This window comes from Ctenocephalides felis, unplaced genomic scaffold (assembly GCF_003426905.1).
Source record: "Ctenocephalides felis isolate EL2017-DRISC unplaced genomic scaffold, ASM342690v1 CF-g0.4_SCAFFOLD_02483, whole genome shotgun sequence".
NCBI lineage: Eukaryota > Metazoa > Arthropoda > Insecta > Siphonaptera > Pulicidae > Ctenocephalides > Ctenocephalides felis.
In genome coordinates, this window is record NW_020538637.1 from 7,299 (window position 1) to 27,361 (window position 20,063).

Here is a 20,063-nt window from a genome sequence, read left to right on the forward strand (position 1 = left end):
GTTTAATTTTTACTAATTTTAATGTTTTATTACTTCATAACACTCAGTTTTTCTATTATACGCGTAACTTATTTATTCTTACCTATGTATCCTTGTTATCATTATTGCACCATCCGCTTTGTTCGCCATTTTAGTATATTCGAATCATGTTTTTTATATATGTACTAGCTGACCCGACAGACGTTGTCCTGTACACATGTCTATATTAAAAAAGTATTTAACTGTTCAATTCAACTTTTTTTTTATAATTATCAATGAATAAATTTAATTAATACAATAGTTATATTTATTTTCAAATGAACAATTTAACAATATTATATTCAGGAATGCAATTCCAATAATTAATGTTATTATGATTAATATTAATTATATAATTAATCTTAATTAATATAGTATATAATTCTTTTTTTATTTTAAACTTTTAATGCAGTAGAGTTTATTGTAATGCCAAAGGATATACAATATTCTTGGTGAGATTATTGGGTGTATAAATATATAAATTATTTGGGTTTCTGACTCTTGAGCAAGCAACATATAGCTGCCCGTGATTAAAGCACGGATTTTCTAAATTTATACCGCAAAAGTTCATTGTCTGCCCTTGTGACTTGTTTATAGTCATAGCATATGCCAAACGTATAGGAAACTGCAGTCTTTTAAAAGGTATTACTGATTCCGAAGGAATTAGTGGTATTCTAGGCAAAAGAACATCATCTTTGAATTTTCCGCCCAGAATAATTGCCTCTATAATGTTTCCCATAATATTTGTTATTGCTAATCTTGTGCCATTGCATAATTTTGGGGCATTTAAATTTCTTAATAATATAATTGGAGAACCAACTTTCAATAGTAAATTATGCGGCGGCATTCCTGGTAAATCAAGAGAATTTAAAAATTCGACTGGATAATTGACGATTTCATCAGGATCAATAACAGTATCAACTGATTTAAATGTGAATTCATATCCTGGCAGTATCTGTTGTATTTTTAAATTCATTTCGTCAACATCCAAATTCGTTGCTGCTAAAATTGCTCGTTCTTGTAGCCACTCATGATCTTTATGATTATGCTTTAAATTTGGAAAAATATTTTCTATTAGCTTGGCTTTGCTATCAACCATATTTCAAAAATTATCAGGGAATCGAATGTACTCTGTATTTTCATAAAAATTAATTCTGCCATTACCAATATCCAATAATTGTTGTGAAAATTTCGACCCCAGTGCATCATTTAGACCAAGGGCGAGCAACCTTTTTAACCCGCGGGCCAATTTAAATTTTCAAATTTTTTGGCGGGCCGCACGTAATTTATATATACATATACTAGCTGACCCGGCAAATGTTTAGCTATGGAAAATATTTTTAGAAAATCATTATTATAAGAAATGACTAATTAATCCTGAATGTATGAATATTATTACATTTAATTAATATAATTTTACCCACTGCAAACGCCAAAATATTAATAAATATTGGATAATTTACCGACTGCAACGCTAAAATACTAACATCCATATTGTAATTATGTTATACTCTGAAAACAATTTCAGTTTTCTCTCAAAAACAATTTTATCTCCTGATTTTAAAACTAAATTTCAATTTTTTTTGCTGAAATAGCTCCTTTTGTGAGACATTAAAAAACTATGTACTTCTTATGCACATCGTGAAATATTTGTGCAATAGGATAAGCCTGCAAATCAGTAAGTTTTATCGGAGGTTAACCATTTCGTTGCTATTTTTATAATGTTGCAGCGCATAGAGCGCATAAATTTAAGCTTTTTTATAAGCTCAAAATTAAAAAAAAAGGTTACGGCCGTATAAGCCATGATGAAAATAAATTGTTTCTTTTAATAAAATCTTAAACTCTGATAAAAGTCTGATCTAAAACTAAGTCAAAAGATTTATTAACTGAGCGCGGGAATAATGTAATTGCAACAAAATTACAAAATTGGCACAAGAAAAGAACAAAAATATAAAATTAAACAAAGTCTATATTTTATATAACTGCTGGTGTATATTATAAGTGTTTCCACTCGCGAAATTCCAAGATTTATATGAATTTTGCGGCATCCGAGTCGAAAAGGTTAATACAAAATGAAAACTAATAATATTTAAAAGAAAAACAATTTTACTTGAAAACTTTAATAAAAAAATTGGCACTCCTTTTTTATATAAGCTGATCAATATCAGACGTTTTTTTTAGATTTTGTTCTTTATTAACTTCCCGAAGGAGAAGTTTATGTTTTCATCAAAAAATCCGATTCGCTAATTTTATGTTTTCTCGACGTTTCAAGCCATTCTGAATCGAATGAGACCAAATTTGGAAAAAGTATGTGTGTGTGTGTGTATGTGTGTGTGTGCGTGTGCACCAACAGATTTTTTGCGGTAAATCGCCGTTTTCTCAAAAACGGCTGGACCGATTTCAAAAATTTAAAAGCCATTCGATGTATCTCGATGAGGACTATTGTTTGTCAGTTTTGTACGACGATCGGCCAAACCGTTTCTTCGTAAATAGCAGAGAAGTGAAAACTCTTTCGTCCACGTTTTAGCCCGCAGTTATGAATCGATTTTGAAAATTCAAAAATCGTTCGAAAGATATTGGTTGGGAATCGTGCTGATTAGTTTTTGGTAGAGATTGGCCATGCCGTTTTCTTGTAATAAAGTTTAAAAAAAAAAAAATTCGACGATTTTTATGATTATTTTTTTGACGGTAGATACCATAGTCTTCTAGATCATACTAGAATATTACGGCCCTACGACAACTGGTTCAGCTTTAAAAATTCGTCAAAGTTTGCAAAAATTGGTATTGTTTTTTTGGCATTTGTCAAAGTTAGACCTATGATCGACGTTTTCTCAAAAACGCCTGAGCCGATTTTAGAAATTTAAAAGCTATTTAATGTATTTTGGTGAGGACTATCGTTTGTCAGTTTTGTGTGACAATCTGCCGAGCCGTTTCTTTGCAATTTGAAAAAAAATGTTAAACTTTTCGTCCACATTTAAGCTCATCCTACCGAACCGATTTTAAAAAATCAAAAACTGTTCGAAAGATATTAGTGGGGACTGGTACTGATTAGTTTTAGGTGAAAATCTACCGAGCCGTTTTCTTGTAATTAAATGTTGAAAAAAAGTGTTAAATTTTCGTCCACATTTGAGCTCATCCTACCGAACCGATTTTAAAAAATAAAAAACCGTTCGAAAGATATTATTTGGGAATGATGCTGATTAATTTTAGGTGAAAATCTACCGAGCCGTTTTCTTGTAATTAAATGTTGAAAAAAAGTGTTAAATTTTCGTCCACATTTAAGCTCATCCTACCGAACCGATTTTGAAAAATCAAAAACTGTTCGAAAGATATTAGATGGGAATGATGCTGATTAATTTTAGGTGAAAATCTACCGAGCCGTTTTCTTGTAATTAACTGTTGAAAAAAAAATTTAAGCCGATTTTCATGGAACTTTTTTGGCGATATACATCATGGTCTTATAGAACTTACTGTAATATTACGGCCTTACGACAAATAGTTTAATTTTAAAAATTCGTCAAACTTTGCTAAAATTATTATCGTTTTTTTAAGTAGGATTGATGAAGTATATTATTTACACATTTTTTTTTGATTAAGTCGATTATTTACACATATCGGGAAGTTCATGTAACTTGCCTCAAGGCTAAATACCAAACCAACAAGTTTAAATTTTTTTAATGCAAAATGCAACGCGTATGCAGCTTTGATATGTTTTACTCAGCTTTGATAGGTGGTGATTTTTTATGAATTTTCCACAAAAGATAAAATTGTCTAGATTGGGTGTGTGACATATGATTTTCAATGTACCTTTTACCGCTGAAGATAAATCTATAGTCAAAATTGGGGCACAAAATATTGAAAAACATTTAAAAACTGGCACAATCTTCAATCTAGATTTTTTTCTGAATGAATTAATAATTTTCCAGCGACTTTTCTTTTGTGGACCTGTAATTGTTCGCGCACATATCTACTTCAAAAAAAAATTATCATAATTTGATTTGCGTTTTTTTTCAATAGCTAAAATTTTTTAGGACTGACATTAGATTGATAAAAAAATTCGATGTTAACTGAAAAAATGCATTTCTTAAATCTATTTTATTTTGCATGTTAAATGACGAAGAAAACATTTACATGAAAACAGCTGCCTTGTTAGCTTTGAACATTTGTAATCACAATTAAAATTTGTTCAACACAAGTGAAACACAAGATTCTGCAAAAGATATTATTATTGATTACCAAAATACCGAAAGGACTATAATTATTATTTCATATCTAAAAACAATTGCAATTTGCCGTTTGAGTCGTATACTCCTTTAAGCATTGCATCACTATTGAACTAAGGTACTTTAGTATTGAAAATCGACATATTCACGATCTAAATTGCCAGGAAGTCTTTAAATTTACGATGATTTAACCCTCGCGACTTTATAAGATTTATATATTTAATTAATTTAAAATGTATAAATGCGTTGTTGCTGTGTTCCCGGACAAGTTCTCATTTTTTTTGCAATATTGAAGCTTGCACTAATATATAAATTAATATTTGTTTTATCAGACAATGCTATTTCTGCAAACAGTTTTTACCAGTGTTTGCCTGACAAAAAATTAGCCTTTACAGCCGTATTTGATAAAATATCTAAATAATTATTCTATAGTTGAGAAATGCTTGGCGGGCCGCAGAAAAACATCCGGCGGGCCGCGGGTTGCTCATCCTTGATTTAGACATTGAACACGAATGTTAACACTAAGATATAATTTCTTTACGTGGCGCCACAGATAAGACTTTTTTAAGCAGGCATTTATTTCATCAGCACGCGTCGCTCGTGGAATAATGGGCAATGTCTGTCTGAAATCGCCAGACAGTAGCAATAAGCAGCCACCAAAAAGACAATTATTTTTGATATCTTTCAGCGACCTATCAAGAGCTTCAAGCGAATGCTTATGCGCCATAGTACATTCATCCCAGATGATTATTTTACATTTTCGCAAAACTTTTGCCATTCCTGATTTCTTCTTTATGTTGCACATTGCTTCTGGGTTTGCATGAACATTTAAAGGTAACTTAAATGCCGAATGCGCAGTTCGTCCTCCTTCAAGTAATGTCGCTGCGATTCCTGATGAAGCTATTGCCAACGCAATATTATTTTGCGACCGCACACGCGCAAGAATCAGTGAAATAATAAATGTTTTGCCAGTGCCTCCGGGTGCGTCCAAAAAAAAAGAATCCGCCCTGTTGTGCCTCAATTGACGTATTGATTTGATCATATTCACTTTGTTGCTCGGCAGTAAGCAATATTTCATTATTGGCAACAAAAGTAGCTAGAGCAGTTTTATCAAACTGGTGTTCACGTTGAACATCGCTGTTTATGATATCTACTGCTGCTCGGCTCGGTGCTGACATGCCAAATTAAATTAACGACATGTTCGAAATTTGGATACAAATATCTTCAATCATTATTAAGGCTTCGTTATATATTTGTTCTAAAAATTCATGATTATTATCTTGATTATTAATTTTATACCGATGCAAAATATCCTCACTCATTGGGTCTTTATGTGTATTCCACAGTGCAGATGCATCTGATGGAAAACATGTTGTTAATATTATTGCAAATAATTGTCGAATTTGATGTGCAGATGAAATCAGTGCTGCATCTGCAAGAGTCATGTCCCATTGATTATCATTCTCCAATAAGTGCAACTCACGGCACGCATCATAAAAAGTTTCATATAAAATTCCATTGACTGTCCTCAAATTTTGGAATGATCTTGGTCCTACAACATTAATCAACAACAAACGTAAATAAAAGCATTCTCGTTGCTTAGGATGAACAGTATACAATCTACCCAAATTGTTTGTCATATATATGCCTTCGAATCCTGAAACAGGAATACCCCGTTTTCTAAGTACCCAATCTTTTAATTTTTTATCCCATGTAAAATATTTAGGTGTATCTGTATATAATAATGTTCTAGCAAATCTTCCAGCAATATCTGATCTATTACAAAGTTTAAAAAATGCAGTTAGAGTAGTCTTCGGAGCAGTCAAAGCTTGTTGTTAATATATTGTTTTCTGTAAAGTATACCCGCTGACCGTTCTCCAAATGCACAGCCAAATGTACCACAGATGGATTCCTTTCATGTATGGGAAAACCAAAAATACGCCAGATAGCTTCATTGCTACTGACGTATCTACCCATTTGATATCGAGTTATTTCATCATTCTCATTAATACTTTTAATTGCAAATATCGCTTTGTCGCTCCCTTTATGAACATATTTGCATATGTATTTTATCGACTTCACCGAGCTGCACAGTTCGACATTTATATGTGCTTTATAGGTTTTGCATAGCAAAGGCGAATAAGGAACTACCCATCGATTATCAACATCTATTACCCCGCCATTCGACAGTCGCAATTCAAAACATTGTCCACCATTGTCAACGTCACGTCGCCGATAAGCGGGGTAACCATCAATGTCGGTGATAGTATCGTTTTGAAATGATTTTGGAAAATGTTTTGTACATTTTCCATTCACCATGCATGGGTGACATAATGGTGAGAGTACCGCATGGACCATGTATCATGTTAGTAGTTATAATATCGAACAATTCCTCATCAACATTTTTATCAGGAATTTCTGCTGAGATAATATTGTCAATCTCTACAGAACGTACCTTATTGATTAACCACAACAAAATATGTGCATGGGGTAAACCTCTTTTCTGCCATTCTACTGAGTATAACCAGCAGCGTGTTTCACCAAAAACAGAATGATGCGTTATCAAATTAATCAATGATTTCAACTTCTGTTTAAAAACTCGTGCAGTTATATCATGCCTATCCATCGTTGTTTGTCCCGGCATCAGCAATTTTTTTATTTCATCCCATTTGGGATTATACGTAAAGGTAATGAACAGATCTGGTCTGCCATATGCACGAACATAAGCCATAGCATCTTGAATGTACTCCTGCATATGTCGCGGACTTCCAATATAAGAAGATGGAAGAATATATGCAGTACCAATCTGACTAATATCATTCATTGCATCTACATTACCAAGTACTGCATCACGTAAATGTATATATTCCTCAGCGCGGAGTTTGGCTTGATTAAACTTTATGAATCTCAATCTCTCACTCTCAATTTTCACATACATGTCGACCACGAACTGATGGAATAGCTGCCTGCATTTAAGAATGTTATTTTCTCTATTAGCTCGAATCATTAATCGGTAGCAGTAAAAATCCATGGCACTTACTTTTTTGGCAAGTTCTGCACCTGGAATAAAATATTTTAAAATTATTTTAATTATTATTATTTGATTTTTTTTCTAAAAATAAGATTTTTACCTGTATTTGGATCCCTTTGTTTAATATTTGAAAGGTACCCATCTTCACTTTTCCAAAATATCAATGGATACTGCAAAGCATCATAAGAACGATGACTGTCCTGTATAATCTGTATGGTATTATCTCTCCGTTGTATACGTATATCACGCCCCTCACATAGATCACCAGCTATTACGACCGCGACTTCATTGACTGTTGGAACATTATATGCGCCAGCATGTTCTCCAACCGGCACTTTGTCTGCTCTAATAATAATAGCGTAATCATCGTTTTCTAGTCTACTTGAAAGAGTCTTAAACAAATGCAATAACTGGTTATGGTTTTTAGAAAATATTTTCAAAGAGTTCACAATATCTCTTTCCTCCATAAGCTGTATGTGATTAAATTCGCAACGCATGTTTGTTTGTCGTTCATCATCTCCCATAAAATAAATATGTAAGAATTTCGGATTCACATCAGGCATGGGAAACAATGAACCGATTTGGTGGTAAACTTGACCTTGTATCCTAAATGTTGATTCAAAATTTCGACCATCTTCATTTTCAAATACTTTCGTAGCACCAAATGACGTCATCTGAAAACATGAATTAAATTTGCGATTTTTTTTTAGTAATATTTTTGATTGAGACGTTGTTCCATCTAGTAGAGTTTTTAAAGGTTCCGGCGGTGTTGTTAATTTTGTCAATATAATTTTCCCTGATGCGCAACATAAACCTGCTGATTCTCCTCTGAATTTTAGAGCAAGGCAATGTTTACATACTTTGTCCATATTACCAATGGTAATTAAAGAGTGTGATGAATAATCAATTTCAGGATCATAATTAAACGCCAGGCGCAAAAGTGATGCACGTACCAATGCTCTGTGATTATTAACTCGTCGTTGATTATTTTCTCTAATGGCGGCGGTCGCACTTTGTTGCACCTCTCGATTTCTTAATGCCATATTTGTCAGTCGTTGAGTACGTCTCTATAAACTTTCATTGGCACGTGTATTTGCTACTTGCTCTCTCAAATTTATATTGTCCATCATATGTTGTTCATGGGTCCTATTCAATCTTCGTTCATAGATTGCTCGAGCTTGCCGTGTACGTCTTCCAAAATTACTTGCCTCTCTGCGAATTCGTGGCATCGTGGCACGATAAAAGAAAATCCTAAATATTATAACCCGCTGGATAATGTGAATCACTCAATCTCACTCTCAAATTATACTAAAACTATAACTGAAGAATACCAATATCTTCCACTAATACTGTATTATAACTGATTCTTATTAAGCCGCTTCTTTAAACTATTATTCTCACATTACACATCAAAAACAAATTATATTTATCGCCAATTAATCAAGATAACATAGACTCTCCTGGACTCTACTTTCCCGTACATAGCCACATCCTATCAAGTTAACAGGGATAAGACACTTTCAGCGGGCGCAGAGACATCTATCGAACTAACTCGCTTTGATAATTTTATAATATTTAGTTTTAAAAAAAATCTAGTTGTACATGGCTATATATTTTTTTCTTAGAAATATTAACACAAAATTGAGCACAATATGGACATGATTTTTAACAAATAACGCTTAAGAGCGTTGACATCAACATTCATTATAATACATTTAATTCATTATATTTCATATTCATTATATTTATCTCATTCTTTTCTTTCAGATTTATAGGTTAATGTTTGTATAAATATCGTGATATGTAAGTGTTATCAACATTTAAATTCGAATTATAAGTAAATTGATATTTCTTCAACTGTCATTTCTCTAATTTAATATATCCATAGATAAAAGAGTATATGAATATATCATAGGCTTCCTCTCAATTCTCAAACTGATTGTGATTTTCTTTACCTATGCTGCGACTGCATAGTGCAGGGTTTAACTGCATAGTACAGATTCGTATGGTTAGTTTAAGTTGTTGATCTTGAGTCAACGCAGTCAATATTTAATGACTAACTTTCTATAATATTCAATTAAACATTGAGTATAATAAATAAAACATAATGAATGACAAAGAATTGTTTCATGATTTTTTTTAAGAACGATTACCATCAGTTACGTTTGTTACAGTTTGTTAAAGTTGAAAAAAAAGAATGTCTTGGTATGTAAAATACCATCATATATTAATAATAAAGTTTTAATAATAAGTACTTAATTCGTCATTCACAATTTTATTTATAATCAATTTATGTAAAACTATAATGTGATTTTGACAGCAAAAATGGTGCCATTGTATAAATAGATACAATTTCTGGAAGACTTTAGAATTTGCAGAACATCTCTAGCTAAGTGCAATATATCACAAACATACGAAGATGGTGAATATTAAAATAGAAATAAATATGACGCAACAGTTTAGTAAAATATGAGCATATCTGCATCAGAAAAATAAATGAATTTTATTGCTTAACCAAAACAAATCACCATTAATTATCAAAACAAATCACCATTAATTATAATTTTAGGTACTAATATTTTCATAGGTTTGTGAGACATCAAACTGCCAGCTATAGAGATTTTAGTGATCGCTTTGATATAAGTTATAGTACTCTGCATGTAATAGTGCCAAGAATTTTTTCTGTGAAATATGTCTCTAAAATTCATAAAATGGCCAGACAATAATGAGAAATTAGGCATTGCCAAAATGACTTTACAAATATGATTGGTTTACCCGATGGCTGCTACATTCGAATATTATAGTTAAATCAGCAAGATATTAAAAATCATATATGAATCAAAGAGGATATTATTCTATTAAAATGCAGTAATGTTCTATATCTAGTTCTTTATGTGTTTTTATGTTTTCATGTATTTTATAAATCTTGTTTATTATCAGATTCAAGCAGTTCGTCATGATAAAAAAATCATCAATGTATGTATTGGATTTCCTGCTTCTGTACACGTTGCTAGATGTGGCATTTTACCCAACTATGGGATACTGTCTACTCGCTAAGAACAACTTAATGATATCATAAAAAATATTCAATTTGGGTATATTTACACAAATCCATAAAAATTGTAATGGAAAACATTAAAATTGAGCATATATTTGATATACCATAACAAAACATTCAGGCAGCTGCATTATCTAGAATAAAGAGGTGATAATCTGATTTGTCACTTTATAATAACATGCTGCATAATTGTATAATTTGAGACTCGATGATACATTTGAGCATGTCTCGACAGAAAAAAATATTATTGAGACTTCGAATAAGGTTGATTTTATTCCTTACTAGCCGGCCCGACAGACTTCGTCCTGTCAAAAAAAATTGTAATGTGGCAGTGTTTTGTGCCTACCTTTTCTCTATTCTTTGCAAAAAATTATCCTGAACAGAACCGTCACCCTGGTAATAATTCGGTGTGAATTAAAAATAATTAAATAAAACACTATAAGCATTTAAAAGTAAGTAATTTTAATAATGTAAATCATAATTCAAAAATCAGTTCAATTTTCATTGTAGTGCTATGTGATAAACGATGTTTTTTGTTTGATTACCTGGCGCATAGACAAATAAATCTGATGGTTTTCCAATACGGGAACAAACAACATACAATTTTCCATGTGAGAAGCATGGGTTTTCTAAATTAATACCACAAACACTTAATGATACCATAAAAGCACTGGAAACGCATTGGGATGCATGGTGCGAGAACATCTTCTGCTTTATACTATCCTTTGAATATAGTTGGTCGATATTTCGCAACATTATAATTGCCGATCCAACCTTTATTTGAAGATTGTGAGGTGACAATCCTAGCAAATCCAGCGAGTTTAAAAACTCCGGTGGATCGTTTTGGTTAGTTGCCGAATCAACTGATTCGCCTGTAATTTGTTCTTGAATTTTGAAATTTAATTAATTTACATCATTGTTTTTGGCTGCCAAGATAGCTTGATTAATAGAAAGATATTTCTATGTTTATATAAATATATTCAAATTAGATTATCAAAAACTACACAAAATGTCATGTCATAGATCATTGTTTTTTTTTACAAATTGCGTTGCCTACTCGATTAAAGAAGAAAAAGGCTGTTTTTAGGGTTTTCCCGCCAATTATTCGTTTTTTTTCTCGCCGTAACAACCATCCTTGGACTTCAACGAACATTTTAAAAAAAGAATTGGCCAAATTGGTCCAGGCGTTGTTGAGTTATGCGCTTACCAACACATTTTGCGATCGATTTTTATATATAAGATTTAATAAATGTTTGAGTGTAATGGGCTGAGATTGCTTATATACATTCATTGTGTGAAAGGATAAAAAGCGAGTGAATTGTTAAGCATACAGTAATTGAATAGCAGTGTCATACCAATCATTTTAAATAATGCTTCGAGAAATTTGAGACTCGATGATACATTTGAGTATGTCTCGACAGAAAAAGATATTATTGAGACTTCGAATATGGTTGATTTTATTCCTTATTTAATAAATGTTTGAGTGTAATGGGCTGAGATTGCTTATAAACATTCATTGTGTGAGAGGATAAAAAGTGAGTGAATTGTTAAGCATACAGTAATTGAATAGCATTGTCATACCAATCATTTGAAATAGTGCTTCGAGACATTAAATAGGAGTCTATGCAGAAAAGACATGGTTTGTAGGAGGTATTATCAGATTGAGTTCTACACATTGGAAAGAAAGACACCAGGTTTGAAGCAAAATGATGCTTTTGTATCAAGACCTTTTGATTATGTTTAAATTGATTATTGTTGACATGTATGCTTGTGCGATTGTACTAAATTTAATTAAATAGTAAAATATGTTTTGACTAAATTTAATTAAATAGTAAAATATGTTTTGTCATAATAATATTATGTATTGAAAAGAATACAATATTACTGTATTAAAGAATAAAATATGTATGTATGTTCTACAATATTGTATTTTTTACTATATTAGATACTATACAGTTTATTATGCAAGTTTTTGGGTACTAATTAATTGCTTCCAATATGTTAAATGATTGATATTATGTTTGTTGTCACATATATAGTCAAATTTAGCTGCATATTAGAAACATTAATGTAATTCTGTTGCAAAACTTGCTATCTGTTTTTGATATATCTCTGCATTTGGTTAACATGTAATTTTTTTTACGTATAGACATACTTTAGTTGAATTTCCGTAATAATATCTTTTGCAATTTTTGATCTGCTTTAAATTACGGGGAGGAAGGGGAGCATTGGGCACTTTTTTACATAAATGTTAATAAAACTGTTATTTTTTATCATAATCAAAATTTTATTCCTAATATAGGGAGCACACATATTTGGTAGTAATTATTATTAAGAAAAGTTTCAATATTGTAATTAGTTTCAAAGTTACAAGAGATCTTCGAACACATGTCCAAAGTAGGGAGGTTTGGGCACTGTATTTAATATGCACGAAATTGCTTTACTATACTACTAGGCTTGAGTATTATATAACATTACTATAAAAAATTGTAATACAAACATTTTTTCTTATCATAGATTTTAGAAAAATTTAACAATGTGACTTAGAATCAGTACTGCACGATGTTAGACTTAATTAAACTTATCTTATATTTCGTATGATCCATAGAGGCTTGTCAAATTTATATTTTAAGCTGCCACGTTTCATCCATGTCGTTGGTGTAGGCAATTTTGTCTTTATATCCTCCAGGAGGACACTGGCTACGTCCTCGATGTCAGGAAATATAAAAGTATTTCTTAACTTACTCACTCTCATAAATTTTACAGTTGCCATCGTCTGATTAACATTTTCGATTATTCCAACATAATGGTAGACAGTTTTTTTGGTGTCAAATTTCACTAATACAAAGTTATTGATCTGGAAATTTCTATCCAGAACGATCACATCGTCTTCATCAAAATCTTCCGATTCAACAACGGTTTCGTCAGAAACTGAAACATCTTCTATTTCATCATCGCTGCTAATTTTCCTGTTTTTCTCTAGTTTGGAAGTAAATTCATCAGCAAGTTTCGGAATTTTTTTCTGTCCTGTATTTTTGAAGTATTTTCTATTTTTGTTGAGCTCTTTGAGCTTATTCTTTCTTTGTCTTTCTTCTTCTTCCATTTCTATAAGTCTTTTCTCGGGTGTGTCCGTCAATATTCTAGTTTTTCCTTTCTTCCGTTTCATACCCTGCAATTTCCTGGGGCCGGTCTTCGGATACGGTCTTACTACATCAGGTGTTACATTGACAGTGCCACTAATTTGACTTGTAGAGGGAGATTCCAGTTGAGATGGCCCAATGACTTCCACATTTGAACTTGTACGATCCTCTAGACTCTGATTTTCCCCTGTTGAAGGCTGTTCAGTGACAGGTTGGTCTGAAATAGATTGTTCTGAAGGAACATTACCCTCTTCCGGCAAGCAGCGATCAGTTATAAAAGAACAAGCGAAATCTTCATCGGAGAAAATATTTGAATTCAATGGCCATATGCCAGATTTTTCAAATCCACTTTGAATATTCTGCAACTTGAATGCTAGTGGAATGGCTTTTGCTGCTAATTTTGGTATTTCATAAATTGTTACTGTTTTGGCCGGATTGCTTACCATCCAATCTGTTACAGCAGTGTTATAATAAGTTTTCAGTGATCCATAGACAGTCAGGTCTAGAGGTTGCAGTTTATGGCTGCAGTGTGGTGGGAAAGTCATTAAAACAATGCCTGATTGTTTGCAAAAATCGAGAACTGGTACTGAAATATGGCTCTCATGATTGTCCAGCAGCAAAAGAACTGGCGATGAAGGCGTTGGTTTTGCGTGTTTGGCGAAATGGTGAATATATTTTAAAAAATTTGGTGATGTCATCCACCCTGAAGGATGTGCTGCTCCATCTGAACCAACAGGGGCATAATTTAGCATATATGTTTTGAAATTAACCCGTGGGAATATGAAAAATAGTGGTATTGAGTTACCCAATGCATTAATACCGCAGCAAACCGTTACAAGCGTCCCTCTTTCAGCTGACGTTACTTGCCCAACTTGCTTAGTGCCTCTGAGAGCAATCACTTTCTGGGTTCGTTGCACCGTTGATAATCCAGTTTCGTCTATATTGTAAATAGACTCAGGGCCGAAGCGATGCCGTTCATACACAGTTTTAAGATTTTCAAAAAAAATTCCGACATTTGTCTTATTGAAGCTTGTGGCCCGTGACAGACTGGTAGCCTCTGGTGTCCTTATCGAAAGTTGAGGCTGTCTTTTAAAAAATCCCCTTATCCAGTCTTTGGATGCAAGTTTCTTCTCTGTCCAGTTATCTGGTATTTTCTTTTTAATGGCGGTGGCGTATTCATAAACCAATTCGCGTGTTTTCTGTTTTGATAGTCCATGGTTTAGTTTAAAAGATGTTACAAGATATTCCAAAATTTTCTCTTTTTCATCTTTTGTGAATATTTGAGACGATATAAATTTACAAGAATTATCTTTTACGACACCACCCTGCTTGATATACCTTTGAAGGTTAGATCTTGGTATGTCATATTTATTCGCAGTACTTTTAATTTCAGCACCTTTGGAAACTTCTTCCAATGCGCGCAAAATAATATCTTTAGGGATTTCACGTCGCTTATTTTTCTTTTTAAATGAAAACGGCATTGTCCTAAAAAGAAATGATTAACTACTCAATCCAATAGGCATAGCAAAAAGACACCAATATACACTAAAAACAGAGGGAGCATTGGGCAAGCCCAAACCTCCCTCCTATCTGCGTGCCCAATGCTTCCCATAACCTCACTTTTCAAATAGATTAGAATAAGATTATTTTTATCAAATTACAAACCTAATTTACAGGCAAATATAATATTCATTAAACACAAAAGAAAAAGATAACACAGATACTTACACGTTCTTGCAGATTTCTTTGATAAGTTACATCAAATCACAAATAAAATATTTACTTCTGTACGCAGCAAACCGTTACGCGCATGTAACTTGACAACCAAGTGAAATGACAGCTGACATTTAGATAAGCGGTGTGTGAATAAGTATAGTGCTGTGGTAGAAAACAAAAAATATCTATGAAAGTTTTGGAGAAATGAGGGGGTGCTCAAACCTCCCGACTGCCCAATGCTCCCCTACCTCATATAAATCATAGCCTTCAAAGAAAAATTTTAAATACATTTGTATTTCAACATCTGTTAAACTGAAATATATAATTGTATCTCGAAAAAAGATACTTTATTTAATTTCTGTCACATCTCAGCTGCTTTTCGGCAATAATATTCATAATTTTTATTCATAATCATGAATTTAAATACATGTTCTAATATAATGTCATGAGTGAAGGAAAATTTTTGACAGATGACAATTGCAATGCCCAAAATATTTTGAAGGTCAAACAATGATAAGCGTTTTTTTGTAATTTTTTCCATTTATTTCTACAATCTAACTAACAATCTATGAATCAAAACATTCTAAAAAATTTCCCGAACAAACTTCAGGAAGATTCATGAAAATCCGAATTATAGTTTAGGAGGATTAATGAAACTTACATTGTTACAGAAGAATATATATATATATATATATACTAGCTGACCCGACAGACGTTGTTCTGTACCCACGTCTACAATTTTACAATATTTTATACTAATATTTACTGCTTAGTTAAAAATAATAATTACTGTTTTTTGAATTACTATTTACACCAATATATGAGTGATGTTGAATGTAGAACTGTTTCAAATAAAATGATTCTTCTCAATTCCCACAGTTAACACTTCAATTATTCATTTAACAAATATTAAAAAATGTTCAATAAAATTGTATATTAAAATTATACACTGCGATTTATAGAATATATATGCGGCATAATACTATATAGCATAATTTTGTTGATCGTAAGTTGAATAGAGCACATGTGAACAGGATTTGACAAATTAATTCACTTCAAATATAAACTTAAGCAATAATGTATATTGATTTATAAGTGAAAAAAATGTAATTAAGATATTAAAATTACTAAAAGCCAGTTAAAATATGGTACAATATTATAAAAATTATAGGCAACATTATTGAAGCAATTATTTTGGGTAGAAAAATAAAAGGTGATATTGCACTTTTGCCGCGAGTGCTATATAGTAATTCTTTCTGAATTTGTTGTACTTTTTAAAAGATTTCAATTTTCAACACGTGTATACAATGACCATAAATCACAAAGGCAGACGATTATTTTTAGTGTGATAAATTTGGAAAATCAATGTTTTAGTCGTGAATAAACAAAAAATCATTCATTTATACATCAACATCTACAGGTATGACTAAAAATACTATATAACCCTTAAATGCAATAAAATAAATTGAGCTATTGGAAATTTTGTTCTATAAATCGCAGTGTATAATTTTTAATATACAATTTTATTGAAAATTTTTTAATATTTGTGCTCTGTGAATTTTTTTACTGTGCTCCAATTTACTTGATATTTTGGAAATAGGCTAATCTTTATCTTAAGTTCAGAAGTGAATACAATTTGCACTCCGTCACCATCCACCGCATTAATTGGATTATTACTCTTTTAATTCTGATTTTATCAGAACTTGTAATACACTATTTTAAAGGTGATTAAATGAACTACAACTTTCTTTATCATAAATTTTACCGTAACTTCTCTTATTGTGAAACGGCGAAGGGTTAAAGGGCTCGAAAGACCTCTGGTTGGACAGCCGCGCACTCCTTAATTAATACCTCTATCAATATTTGTATAATGGAAAAATAATAAACAACAATAATGAGTCAGAAAAATACCTCGAATTTTCATATATATATATATACTTTTATACGTATTCTTTGAGATATTTTAATGAGAAATTGGATGTTTTTTAATGTTTTTTTTTTTATGAAATCATGAGTTTTTTGAAAATCGTTTGTACTAAAGTTGTGGTATTTTCTAGAATCCATCAAGATCTCTTAAACCAAGTTAATTCTAGATGGAATACGATTATTTTTAAATTTGGTGGAAATGGCACTGAAAAACTATTTTATTTAAATGAAAATACATTATATGCGTCTTTTATTTGCATGAAAGTTTACTCATTTTACACGCAGAAGTACTCATTTTAAAGCTTATTTTGAGCACTATAAGAACCCATTTTCATATCTAGCCTAATAATGTTCCTAAAACACTATAAAATAGCGATTTATTAAGATTTTAATTGTATAATTTTATTCATTACATGAATTTTGTTAAAATGTATATTTTTGAAAATATTAGCAAAAAATGTTGAAAAACGCAAAAAAGAAACAAATTTTCAGTAGCCAGTAACTTGAAAAGTACTTGCTTTTTTAAAAAACATTATTAAACATTTTTCTCTTATAATTAGTTCTTTTATCGATACCAAACGTTATTTTGAAAAAAGTAAAATTACACCACTGAAAAGAAATGTCATCCACCCGAGAAGTGGTAAAGGAGTTTAAATTGTTTTCACTTCTGAAGGGCAAGATGAACCTAGTTCATCAACAAAAGTTCAGACCGAAAGCGCTCCATTGACTAAATATTCTGTACCCAATGACAATAATATGAATTTTTGACACAATGAAACTTCTAAATATTTTTTGTATTGTGACTTTGTATAGTAAGGCAAAACGACTGCAAATTGAATATTTTTGAGCGCAGTTAATTATGGCTCGACTCCTTTGCACGAATTCGTACGGCGAATCTGTTCGCAAAGTGCGCAAACTAAATGATTCGCCGTGCGCGTCAGACGCATGCGCAGACTGCATCACTTGTCAAATGCATGTTATATTATTTGCATCTTATATTAATTTAATTTTTGGCACATCTCAGCTGCTTTTCGGCATTAATAATGTAGACATTACATTTTCCCTAATCATAATCATGAATTTATTATATTTTAATATTGCCTTAGCCTATAAGTGAACAGAAATGTTTGGCAAATGACAGTCTTCAATTGTTTTTAATGTCAAACTAAGCTTCAAATATTTTGAAGGGCAAACAATGATAAGCGGTTTTTTGTATTTTTTTCCATTTATTTCTACAAACTAACTTTATTTCTATGAATAAAACATTCTAGTAAATTTCCCGAACAAACTTCAGGAAGATTCATGAAAATCCGAATTATAGTTTAGGAGGAATTATGAAACTCACATTGTTACAGAAAAATTTTATATATAAGATATATATGTGTGTGTATGTATAAGTATGTATGTATATGCTATAATATAGAAGAAATATATACCATAATTTGCGGCAGACACGGCACACAGCCCAACGGTATGTTTAAGAAAAGATTTGGTCTAAAAGACCTTTTCTATTCTGGTCGGCCTCTTGTATGTAGCATCCAAACTATAAATATAACATTTTTTTAATTATGCACATGTCCTAAAGAATAAAAAAGTGGATTTAAATAAATTACTTACACAATTCTCTTCTCCCAATTTGATTTCTTCTCCAAATCCGTAAAAATAATTAATATTCCACTGCGCGGGATTTAACCCACGCTTCTAAATCTTTGAATAGCATTAGCAATTTTTTTTTATTCCATTGTATCTGTAATTGAATTTGCACACTACAGGCGGGCCCGGTAATAACCGATATAATAAATTCAAATCTATTCAATATATATATATATATATATATATATATATATATATATATATATATATATATATATATATATATATATATATATATATATATATATATATATATATATATATGATTGATTTCTTGGAGGGCGTAACATCAAGTGAAAAATAAGTGAAGTAAACATTTTTTTCAAAACATTCTACGTCATCTTCTAGTGGTTTTCTCTTTTTTTAAATCGTAGAACCACTGAAGATGACGTAGAATTTTACGTCGAAACGTATCGAAGAATAAAGATGTTTTGAAAAAAATCTTTACTTTACTTATTTTTCACTTGATGTTACGCCCTCCAAGAAATGAATCATACATATCAACATCAAATTTAAACATTTTCATCATATATATATATATATATATATATATATACATATATATATATATATACAACTAGCAAACCCGACGAACTCCGTTTCGCCACCAAATGGTTTCGTGAGAAAGATGAAGAAATTTTTTGTTTGTTTTATATTTTAAAAAGAAAAATTTGATTTTATTATACAACAGTAACGAATTTATTTTGATTACAAAAATGAAGTGTTTTTTAGTTGAACTTCTCTAAGTAAATGAAAGTGAATCCGCAAATTATCCGTTTCATAGAAGTGATCTTTGGTAAACCACATTTTTTGTTTTTTGGTCTGACGTTAACACAAACAAAGCGGATGGTTTTCCAACTTGTGAACAGGCAACGTTTAACTGCCCATGTGAAAAACAATGATTTTCTAAATAATCTATTAAAAATTTATCCCGCAAACACTAAGCGATTGGCTTTGCGACTTGTTATTGCAAACGCAAGGCGAACTGAATATTGCAATCGTTTGAAGTCAAACGGAAGACCAGTCAGAATCATTGGTATGTCACCAAATCGCCAGCAATTTTTGATTGAATGGTGAAATTCAAAGCGTGTACATCATTATTCTTTGCGGCAAGAATTGCTCGTTGACTTAACCAAGCATAATTCTGATAATTCTCACTAATGTCATTACACGAATTTTTAATTACGGTGCGTGAAGTTCCAGCAGCTTGCATTAAGGCATGATGCCATGCACAACTAATTTTCTTAGCTATAAACCTTGCTGAGCCTGAGACCTTTTCAACAAATGCAAAATTGTCG

The 20,063-nt window shown here is 31.5% G+C and overlaps 3 protein-coding genes across 3 annotated transcripts; all 3 read right to left on the reverse strand.

Moving 5' to 3' along the window:
- Positions 1 to 436: 436 nt before the first annotated feature.
- LOC113380955 (ATP-dependent DNA helicase pif1-like) lies at positions 437 to 1,117 on the reverse strand. Its single transcript, XM_026619976.1, has one exon. The coding sequence runs from the start codon at positions 1,115 to 1,117 to the stop codon at positions 437 to 439; it is 681 nt and encodes a 226-aa protein (XP_026475761.1).
- A 3,608-nt stretch (positions 1,118 to 4,725) lies between these two features.
- LOC113380956 (ATP-dependent DNA helicase pif1-like) lies at positions 4,726 to 5,319 on the reverse strand. Its single transcript, XM_026619977.1, has one exon. It carries the CDS (start codon positions 5,317 to 5,319, stop codon positions 4,726 to 4,728), a length of 594 nt encoding a protein of 197 aa, XP_026475762.1.
- Positions 5,320 to 5,486: 167 nt separating this feature from the next.
- LOC113380958 lies at positions 5,487 to 8,315 on the reverse strand. Its single transcript, XM_026619978.1, has 5 exons — positions 7,373 to 8,315; positions 6,558 to 7,301; positions 6,113 to 6,283; positions 5,541 to 6,012; positions 5,487 to 5,499 (listed from the first exon to the last, which is right to left on the reverse strand). The coding sequence occupies exons 1-5, from the start codon at positions 8,313 to 8,315 to the stop codon at positions 5,487 to 5,489; spliced, it is 2,343 nt and encodes a 780-aa protein (XP_026475763.1).
- Positions 8,316 to 20,063: the final 11,748 nt, after the last annotated feature.

Excerpts from the sequence above, each read along its gene's own strand:
- LOC113380956 (XM_026619977.1), bottom strand. The coding sequence starts at position 5,319 with ATGAAATATTGCTTACTGCCGAGCAACAAAGTGAATATGATCAAATCA.
- LOC113380958 (XM_026619978.1), bottom strand. The coding sequence starts at position 8,315 with ATGGCATTAAGAAATCGAGAGGTGCAACAAAGTGCGACCGCCGCCATT. Across the intron at positions 7,302-7,372 it reads ACAAAGGGATCCAAATACAG|GTGCAGAACTTGCCAAAAAA; the intron begins GTAAAAATCTTA and ends ATTTTATTCCAG. Across the intron at positions 6,284-6,557 it reads CATTATGTCACCCATGCATG|GGAGCGACAAAGCGATATTT; the intron begins GTGAATGGAAAA and ends ATGTTCATAAAG.
- LOC113380955 (XM_026619976.1), bottom strand. The coding sequence starts at position 1,117 with ATGGTTGATAGCAAAGCCAAGCTAATAGAAAATATTTTTCCAAATTTA.